The following is a 10,585-nucleotide window of genomic DNA, read 5'->3' as shown; positions in this document are numbered from 1 at the left end:
ACCTACTGGGTTGAAAACAAGCAAATGGAGCCTCAGCAATCCCCCTACATATGGAAAGAGCAGGGCAAAATAGGATCAAAAAACAAAAAAAAACTGGCATAGAAATGTTAGAAGTGATGAAAATGCTACAAAAGAATCATTTGGACAAAACAAGCATTTATTGTATACATGGAAGAAATACCTTCATGGTAAAAATATTTCCAGACATTAGCAAGTCCATGATTAGATGAAACGCTGTGCTATAGTTCTTAACGTTCTCACACAGGATGAGTCAATGAGAAAATTCCCTTGTTATGAGCCTGCCATTTCTAGACAACACTCTCAAACTTTGCCACACGCAGTTACCACAGAGATCACATTCCATTAACAACATGAACCGAGACATGGTTCAAAGCCAATCACTCCATGCCTAGAGGGGAGACAGCAGGAGCTGCAGAAGCATGAATGCATTCAAGGTACTAGCTGAAGGAACGTGCGTTTTCAAGGAAGACAAGTTGATAAACTACACTTAGCATCTATGACATCCAGGGACGTGTCTACGGAGGGATATTCATAGAAAACCCACGTTTACTGTGGATATCCCCTGGTGTGGAGAGCCTGCCACAGACTCTTTCATATTTATTCATAAGGGCAGCTTATCAGTGAATGGTGTAGTTATTCAAGAAGCCTTTTATGATGTCTGTGGTTGGTCCCATTCTCAGCCTAAACAAGACAGCACAGTGTTGGACAAGGACCTTTTCGGCGTGGGATAAAGCTGATGTCACAGCAGGGCACACCCTGACGTGAGCCTCTGGGATCCCAGCCATCATCTTGATTCATTGTTCCTGGTGAAGCTGCATCCGTTCATTTGTGGACAAGAAGCAACACATCTGTCTACACAGCAAAATCACAAAACCTTAATTGGTAACAATGGAGATAAATGAAGAAAAACACATCCTTAAGTCCAAATCTCTCTTCGAATATTATAGGCCAGTAACCATGATCTTTCAACTTCATGGTTATCAGACACACCAAAGTGACAGACTACCCTGCCAACTAGCCTGGGGTGTTTGACATGCCTCTCAAGGTGTGTGTTTCAAGAGTTTAAGGGGATCTGAGATGACTATCTAAAGGGTAGACATGTCTATAGAATGAGATGGAAAGTAAGTCTGGAAGCAAAGACAAGGGTATTGTTTTTAGAAAATCGGAATTCCATTTCACACGTTACCACACCACCTCTAGCTGCACCTGTGGTATGTGAACATCCTTGCACCTTAGTTCCCATCCCTACAAACTGGAAAGAACAACATCTCACAGAGCTATAGTGAAGCTGAAATAAGATGCCGCAGATAGAGCCAGGTGTTGGCCATGCCTATGGTCCCAGCATCTCTGGAGGCTATGGCCAGAGGATCAATAATAGCTCAAGGCCAGCCTGGGCTACACAGACAAACCTTGTCACCAAGCAAAACTAAAATGCCAGTATAAGTCAAGGGCTTTGTAAATGTGTGATGTCCATTCCAGGCACCCTGACCGTTAAGGAGTGTTTTAGCTCAACTGATCAAATAAAATCTGTGTGTATTTGGATATCAGACGAAACAAAGCACAAGGCATTACTTTGCTTAAGTAGAAACTGATACACCAAACATTTAAGCAGAATGCTATTTTCCTCTTTACATATGGTAATAGCTTTGATCTGGAGATAAGGTACCTTCTCTAAAAGCCTTATTTAATGTGCTCAGATTTTCATCTATGATTCCCCACAGGCGTTCACGCGTGAGGGAATAGTTCCAGGGCTGGCAAATGTCAGGTAGGAATGAAACTCATACCTTCAGCCTCCTCACTTTTCCTCTAGTTTCTCTCTGATGGTTTTCAAGCATGAATCCAGGGGTCCCTGGCATTGCAAAACAGGGGGGTTTGGGGGAGGTGCCAGGCTGCAAACTGAGATGCAAGCATACTTCCAAGGACTGGCTGATGGGCTTCTGTCTAAATTTTTCCCACCCCACCCCCCACCAATATTCTGGGGTATGTCCATGTGTAGTTCATAGTAATCCTTTCTACTCTTCCTTGGGATAATCTATCTCAATTCTCTCCTCCTAAACCTATTGATTAGTCCGTCCAAACTGCACACTTTAATACGTGAGCGTCTCCCTTTTAAAATTTACACAGCACATCACATTTCATATGGCACCCAGTTTGATTGGAAACGGGTGTCCGATACTCCCAAATTCTCAGTTAGGAACACAGCTGAGCTCACCACCAGAGAAAGCTGGGTCCTAGCAACACGTATGCTCTCTAGCGCCACCTCCTGTTAACAAGGGCCTAGAGCGAGGGCAGGCTTCTGAGTTAGCTCACACAGAACAAGTCCAGGAAAACTGTGAAAGAGAGACAAACGGTAAGGCATGGGAAGGACCCCGTTAAAAACACAAAGCATCTCCTCCTTCCTCCTCTGCCCTCGGCTCCAGGCACAAGCAAGGCCACGAGCAGGCAAACGCAAAACAAACCACACAGAGCGACTGCCTTCTGACCAATGCCTTTGAATCCGAAAATATCCTAAGTTAGAGAATTCATTAGAAAAGAGGGACAAGCAGGAAGGTAATGAATGGAGTTTCCATAGCAAACATCCGTGTTTCCTTCCACTTCTGACTCGGGTAGAGGGGTGGGAGGATGGGGGCGGCGCTCCTAAACCTTCAACTGAAGCAAATAGAAGGTCATGGAAACCAAGCTGGGGTCCCCGAAAAGACCCTGGCATGCTCCCCCTGCCCCATTTTTGGTTCTGGTTTTTATTTGGTTGGTTGGTTTGGTTTGACTTGGGGGGGGCGTGTTTGTTTGTTTATTTGTTGTTTTTGGTGGAATTCATTGACAGGACTGAACCTAGGACGCGCCAGGAACACTGGGAAGCCCATTCCCTTCCCACCCTGGAACAAACCACCGAGTGTCCAGATGCCCTTATAGGGCTAGGGACAGACTTCCTGTAAGCCTGGCAGCTCAGTGTATGCATTGCGTATGGGTTTTGGCTTTGAGTCACACTGGGACTTTTGATTTCCTCTTTGAGGGCTGGCATTGACTTCTGCTTGCTCTTATAAAGAAAACGTCTACAACTGAAAATTGAAAGTGTGCAAGATTCCTTCTTTAAGTACACAAACACTCCAAGTCTGGCCACTTTGCTGTGGTTCTGCCAGGTTCTCTCTCTGTCTGCTAGCTGATCAAGTATACTTGGGGTGGGGGTGGGGGGGGAGTCAACAGAAAGCATAAGGGAAGGAATATAATACATGCACAGCTAAAAATCTCACAGGACTCAATCAAAAGCCCTGCATTCAGGATGCCTCATTTTACCCACGCATATCTTATGTGGCCACCTTAGTGAATTCCTCATCTACTTGGGGGGTCTGGGTAAAAATGCTCTCTTAAAGTCATTTACTAACTAACTGCTTACAAGTCCAAATAAGCATCTTTATTCTGCATACAATTTCAAGGATTTTCCTCGCCCATTTCTGACCTGCTGTCAATCAAAACGTTGGGGATAGGGCAGAGTTGGACGGAGTTGTAAGAAGCCACTATTTCCACTTTACCGCCCAGGTGCACACAAACATTTGCTGAGTCATTTATAATAGTGTACAAATTCAGGTGCCATGGCATGAACTGGGCTGGGATGTCAGTCTTTCCTTCTGGATTTCCTGGCACTTAATGATCTGTATCATAATAAAAACATACTTTCCAGTCTATGAATGTCTTGGATGCCACCGCCACCTCCCCTCTTCCCTCCTTCCTCCTTTCCCCTCTTCTCTGTGTGATTCTCATGGAAACAATCTCTTGTTTCCACCCTTTGGAGTGTGTTGATCATAAAGCTTCCAACTACATTTCAAATGAACAGTACATTCCCTCCGAGATTTTTATATGAGTTATACATTTCAATATGCTAGCTTCTCTCGGTTAATATTAAAACCATTCATTTGAGACTAATTGTAGATTTACTGAGAGTTGGAGGTGTGAATTTTAGAGCAAAACCACATGTTACAATGCTGATATTTTTTAACAGCAGTGCAGAATGGTAATATACTCTTAATGGAAGGAAAGATGGACAGAAGGATTGGGGAGGAAAGGAGAAGGGAGGGAGAGAGAGATGAAGGAAGGAAAAAGGGAGATTAAAACATGAAGTACCTGTCTCATGAGAATTTGAACATGATTAATCCTCACTGAGAGCTATGAAACTGAAATCGCTTATGTTCATTTGATCCATGCCAGCTTGGAGTGTAGCCCCTCCTTGTGACTTGCCTGAGATTTGTGAATGGCAGTTCTAAGAACACAACCCAAGTTACTCAATTATAAAAAGCCCGGCCACTTACCCCCATGAGTGAGTCTGCTCCCTGTGTGCAGAAAGCCTTGGGTGGCTCTCAGATGGTCTTGTGGTTTCAAAAACTGCTCCAATTTCTCTCCTGCACGGCCCCCCTCCCCATCACATTGCAAGCTAGAGAGCTCACCTCAGAACCCACATCCCACCATAGAGGATGCTCACCCTTCAATCCTTCCCCTTTCCCTTCCCCATCCATCCCACAATTCTGACCATTGGTGGTAGATATAATGGATTGAGAGGTTAGGACTTGAAAGATTTCACTGCGGCTTCCCACCTATTTGGGACTTTTAAAAAAATCATCAAGGAGGAAAGCAAAAGTTAGGGGCCAAGTTGCCTTTAATACACATGTGGCTATTCACATCACTTGGAATGTTCTTCCTTTAAATAGGAACTCTCAGGCCTCTTCTCTTTGAGGAATGTTTGGAAAGAACATTAAATAACAATGATGAAAATCCTTCCTGCCCTTCAGAGGCCACTCACACTTCAGGCTACTCACACTGTTGACATGCAACTACACTACATGCATGTGGCTGGCTTAACGGGGTCATTGTGTGCAGATGATGTGGTCATTGCCAAGGTTGAAGGGGTTATTCCCTCGTCCCCATCCCTGGCCTATTTGTCCATGGACTAATTGAAAATCTTTAAAAAAAAAAAAAATGGCCAATCTAAATTGGCTATTTTCATGTTATAAATCTATAACAGTGTTGCTTCTGAAGTTAGTCCTTGAAGATATCCCTACCTTAAACTTATATTCAGAAGCATCGACAGTGAGAGGATACCGTTCTTGGGTATCACCAGTGGCAAATGGTGTGGCATTAGGGAAAAGAGCAGCCTGGCCCCAGAACCTCTCTGCTCTCTGCACAGTTTATAAAATGGGTCCCTACTGAAGCTATGTAGCAATGTTAAGAAATGGAGACAAGCTTGGGTACATTGTCTAAATTTAACATCAACACACACACAGGGAATGTTCTTATTCTTTCCTTGACCACCTCCCTCCACTGAGCTACAAGCTACTTCAGTAGTAACTAGACCTGTCACTATTCATAGACACTTGAAGGAGTCACTAAAAATATAGTGACTTGACACTTAGCTTATAGACAGGTTACAACTAGATATAACTCAATCTGCTGTAGTTCTGCTGTTGTGCCTACCAATGTTTTACTCCAAACAAACAAACCAAGTCCCATCAACATCGTTAGGTTATGGGGTTTAGCATAAGTAAAATCCAAATCTAGACCTCAGTACAGCAGTGTTTAAAATGCCCCAACTGAACCTCCAGTCTCCTCCCAGCCTGTGTCCCATTCTGATACCTACCTACCCAACACTTAGCCACTTGCTCTGAAATCATAGACCTAGTTTTCTACAAACTCGATGCCCAGTCGTTTCCCTTCCCTCCCAGAACTTCCAAAATCAAGTCCCTACAGCTATAAAGAGGGCTGAAAAATTTCCCCCAGGAACCTGCATCCTTACTCAAAGCCCTAGGCTCTCTCTCTCTCTCTCTCTCTCTCTCTCTCTCTCTCTCTCTCTCTCTCTCTCTCTCTCTCTCTCTCTCTCTCTCTCTCTCTCTCTCTCCCCTCCCCATTGTCAGCCACCAAAACCGTTATCTTGAGTGACCAAATGCCTGTATTTCAGATATAGAATTTAGAGTTTTGCACATAGGTATCTTGGAATCCGGGTTGGGGAGGGGGTTTTCAAATGGCTATAAGCACCCTTCTGCTCTCAGTAAGAACTCCAAGAGACTAGAGGCCCTTTAAAGGGAAAAAAAAAATGCAAAAATAATGAAAAGGAAATATTTTTAGTTTTTTTTTTAGGGGCCCATGCTGTTTGCCTCTTCAGTTACCTGAGTTCTGAGAAGTTTTTCATGTCAGTGGCTAGAACAGGCAAAGCGGTTTTTTTTTTTTAAAAAAAAAAAAAGAAAAGATGTGAGAAATAATCATTGTCTATGTATTTCTAAATGATATTATCAGGAGGGTTGCGAAGAGGATACGGAGGGGGAAAAATCTATTTGGTGTTGTGCTGGAAACACAGCGCTCTTTTTTTTTTTTTTTTTTTTTTTTTTTTTTTTTTTTTTTTTTTGGCAAGCTGAAGTGTGCCAGCTTTTTCAGACGGAGGAATGCGGAGTGTCAAGGGGTCAGGATCAATCCGGTGTGAGTTGATGAGGCAGGAAGGTGGGGAGGAATGCGAGGAATGTCCCTGTTTGTGTAGGACTCCATTCAGTTCTTTGGCGAGCCGGCCGCCGGGAGAGTATAAAAGCCAGCGCCGCCCGCCCAGCCTCACACAACTCTTCCCTCCAAGAAGAGGCAGACAGAGCTACTCCAGCTCCGACCCCAGGAGACCGACCTCCTCCAGACGGCAGCCGCCCCAGCCGACAGCCCCAGACGCCACCGCCTGGAGCGTCCAGACACCAACCTCCGCCCAGAGTCCGTGTCCAGGCTCCGGCCGCGCCCCTCGTCCATCGCCTCTTCGCCCCGCTGTGCGTCCTCCCGCCGCGCCCCGACCATGATCGCCTCCGTCGCGGGTCCCATCAGCCTCGCTCTGGTGCTCCTCCTAGCCCTCTGTAGCCGGGTAAGCTTCTGGAATGACGGAAGGGACGGAGGGAGGGCAGAGCGACCTGCGATCGCCACAGACTGACCGCCCTCCTATTCCTCTCCGCAGACCGCCGCCGGCCAGGACTGCGGCGCGCAGTGCCAATGCACCGAGCCGGCGCCTCGCTGCCCGCCGGTGTGAGCCTGGTGCTGGACGGATGCGGTTGCTGCCGCGTCTGCGCCAAACAGCTGGGAGAACTGTGCACGGAGCGTGACCCCTGCGACCCACACAAGGGCCTCTTCTGCGACTTCGGCTCCCCGGCCAACCGCAAGATCGGAGTGTGCACCGGTAAGACTCGCAGCCCCCAACTCTCCAGCCCCCTGGCCAGAGGGAGCCCCCTCGTGGTGTTAGACCACCACTCTCTCGAGCCCAGCATGATGCCCTCTAGAAAAGGGAATTGCTCAACTTAAGTCCTTGTCTGCAGCTGCTTCCAGCCGCTCCCCCACCCTGCAATCCTGACCCTAGCTCACTACCTTGACATGCATAGTGTTACAGCTGTTCTGATCTCTGGGACCCTCTATCTGACATTTACATCATTCTCTCTCGCTCTCCTGCAGCTAAAGATGGTGCACCCTGTGTCTTTGGTGGGTCAGTGTACCGCAGCGGCGAGTCCTTCCAAAGCAGCTGCAAATACCAATGCACTTGCCTGGACGGGGCTGTGGGCTGCGTGCCCTTGTGCAGCATGGACGTCCGCCTGCCCAGCCCTGACTGCCCCTTCCCCAGAAGGGTTAAGCTGCCCGGGAAATGCTGTGAAGAGTGGGTGTGTGATGAGCCCAAGGATCGCACCGTGGTTGGCCCTGCCCTGGCTGGTGAGTTTCTCTTCCTCTAAGTTACAGAGATTCCTTCTCCCCCGACTCAGGGCCAAGGCCCAAGTACACCAAGCCAAGGGGAAAACTGTCCTATCTGGGTGTTTTACCTTGTGCTCGTGTGTTCTGCTCCCAACAGCCTACCGACTGGAAGACACATTTGGCCCAGACCCAACTATGATGAGAGCCAATTGCCTGGTCCAGACCACGGAGTGGAGCGCCTGTTCCAAGACCTGTGGGATGGGCATCTCCACCAGGGTTACCAACGACAACGCCTTCTGCAGACTGGAGAAGCAGAGTCGCCTCTGCATGGTCAGGCCTTGTGAGGCTGACCTGGAAGAGAACATTAAGGTACGCATCCTGCCCCTAGCCACTCATTTTCACAGAATGATAGTGAAGAGAAAGAAGCAAAGTTAGGCGTCTCGACTCCCTTGTTATTATAGGCCTGTTAGCTCCAAAAATATCTAACCGTGGAGCTGTCTAGCTGGAATGAGAGATTGTGTAATAGCAGCCACCAGTTTTCCACTACAAAATTCTCCACGCAGTGTTAGTTAATTCAAGACACTCCAAAAGAGGGGATGGCTATTTTTGGAAAACTGGCAAATGGAACTCCCAGCCTCTCCACTCAGAATATAAACACAAGTCAGATGACAGAGGGCTAGACTGACAACAGTGGGTTGAGGAAGTCCACTCCCCTTGTAGTAACTGCTGTTTCTCTTCTTGTCTTCCTTAGAAGGGCAAAAAGTGCATCCGCACCCCGAAAATCTCCAAGCCCGTCAAGTTTGAGCTGTCTGGCTGCAGCAGCGTGAAGACCTACCGGGCTAAATTCTGTGGGGTGTGCACCGATGGCCGATGCTGCACGCCGCACAGAACCACCACCCTACCGGTGGAGTTCAAATGTCCCGACGGCGAGATCATGAAAAAGAACATGATGTTCATCAAGACCTGTGCCTGCCATTACAACTGTCCTGGGGACAATGACATCTTTGAGTCCCTGTTCTACAGGAAGATGTATGGAGACATGGCCTAAAGCCAGGGAGTAAGGGACACGAACTTGTTAGGCTATCACTTGAACTGAGTTACATCTCATTTTCCTGTAAAAAAAAAAAACAAACCGTGATGGTAGCACGTTAATTTAAATCTGTGTTTCTAACTGCTGGGGGAGAAAACTTCCCACCTAAGTGAGAACGTTATTCCATTGACATGCAAACAGTCTGCCGATCCCAGACACTGGTTTGAAGACAGTTTAGACTTGACAGTTCAACTATCGTTAGCGCACAGCACCAGAATGTATACTGAGGTGTGTCTCCCGAGAGCAAAGGAGATACCAGGAGAAAGGATGGTACCATCCGAGGTCATCGTAAAAGCAGCAATGTGCCTGCTGTTTGGAGTATAAATGGGGGAGGAATATTATAGCATGCTTGCCGACGGACCTGCTCTAGCAACAGCTGGGCTGTGTATCCTCCTAGATGAGGCTGAATCCAGCTGTTCTCTAACTGAGAACAGCAGGTTCAGCTCTGACATTCTGATTCGAATGACAGTGGTCAGGAGTCGGAATCCTGTCTATTAGACTGGACAGCTTGTGGCAAGCGAATTTGCCTGTAACAAGCCAGATTTTTTTTTATTGATATTGTAAATATTGTGGATATATATATATATATATATTTGTACAGTTATCTAAGTTAATTTAAAGTTGTTTGTGCCCATTGTTTTTGTTTTAAATGCTTTTGATATTTTAAACTGATAGCCTCAGATTCTGAGCACCATAGGTAAGACATAAAACGCTTGTCTGTGATTCAAAACAAAGGAGATACTGAAGTGGAAATCGTAGCCTGAGTGATTGTCTGTCAGAGCAGAAGGTATTCTGATGGTGGAGCCAAGTCTTGCAAGTCAGATTTCTGGTAGTGAATGTGGTAACCTCACTGCCAGTGAACAAATGGCCTTTATTAAGAAGTGGCTGGCTCAGGGTAGCTGGTCAGATTTCCATGTGGAAGTGTTGGCTTCATCTTTGACTATGACTGTTTTGGGGGCAGTTTATTTGTTGAGAGTGTGACCAAAAGTTACATGTTTGCACCTTTCTAGTTGAAAATAAAGTATATATTTTTTATATAAAGGGCTTGACTATTCATTCTTGTAAACATGTCTGGAGTTTTCCTGAATGTAAATGGGAAGTTCATATTTATCTTAAGGTAATTCACCCGGGAGTTTACAAATACCTTTGGGATATAGTAATATTATGAATCAATAGAATTTTGCATAAGCATCCTTTGCACTGAGCCAAGTGTCATATAATTACAGATATGCACATCATGTTGCATACACATGGGTTTGTAGATGTCTACACAGTGCTTAAGGAGCACTTCAAATTCAGTCCTCTGTAGATGACTCCAGCCTCCTCTTACCCCTGTTATATTCCACTCAGTCTCTTTTATGCTGGTACCTGTGGATTTTGGAGCTAATTTCTAATCTTCCACATCACAAATTAATGTGTGCCTTGCATGGGTGAAATATTTATATATTAGCTTGTATGTCCGACTGACCAGAGCTGTTTCCAAACTTGAAGAAAGATCTCACTGTTAAATGTAAAGTATAGAAAAGCATATACACTAAAATGAAATCAAGTAATAAGTTTTATTATGCACAATTCTGTTTTCCTATTGGCATGACAAATGTAAAAGACAGGATAAGACAATTTTCCATCCATTAACATTAATAGAAATGATTTTCATTTTAAAAGAATTCCACACTATTGCCCCACATGTTTGGCTGTATCAGACCTTATACTCAATCTATCCTAATTATCAAAGTTGCTTATAGGTGACAAAATTGAATTCTTCAAGAACCCTGATGTAGAAATGATATT

General features: G+C 45.6%; 1 protein-coding gene across 1 annotated transcript; it reads left to right on the top strand.

The window, feature by feature from the left end:
- The first annotated feature begins 6,600 nt into the window (after positions 1-6,600).
- Ccn2 (cellular communication network factor 2) lies at positions 6,601-9,831 on the top strand. Its single transcript, XM_028877407.2, is given in 6 exon segments — positions 6,601-6,895; positions 6,986-7,046; positions 7,049-7,204; positions 7,474-7,725; positions 7,862-8,073; positions 8,456-9,831. Coding segments are annotated over 6 exon segments (1,044 nt in total). The 5' UTR covers positions 6,601-6,829; the 3' UTR covers positions 8,753-9,831.
- The last annotated feature ends 754 nt before the right edge of the window (positions 9,832-10,585 follow it).

The sequence above is a fragment of the Peromyscus leucopus genome, chromosome 8a, assembly GCF_004664715.2.
Source record: "Peromyscus leucopus breed LL Stock chromosome 8a, UCI_PerLeu_2.1, whole genome shotgun sequence".
NCBI classification, from domain to species: domain Eukaryota; kingdom Metazoa; phylum Chordata; class Mammalia; order Rodentia; family Cricetidae; genus Peromyscus; species Peromyscus leucopus.
The sequence above is the reverse complement of the archived record's forward strand: the minus strand, read 5'-3'. Positions and strand labels throughout refer to the sequence as shown.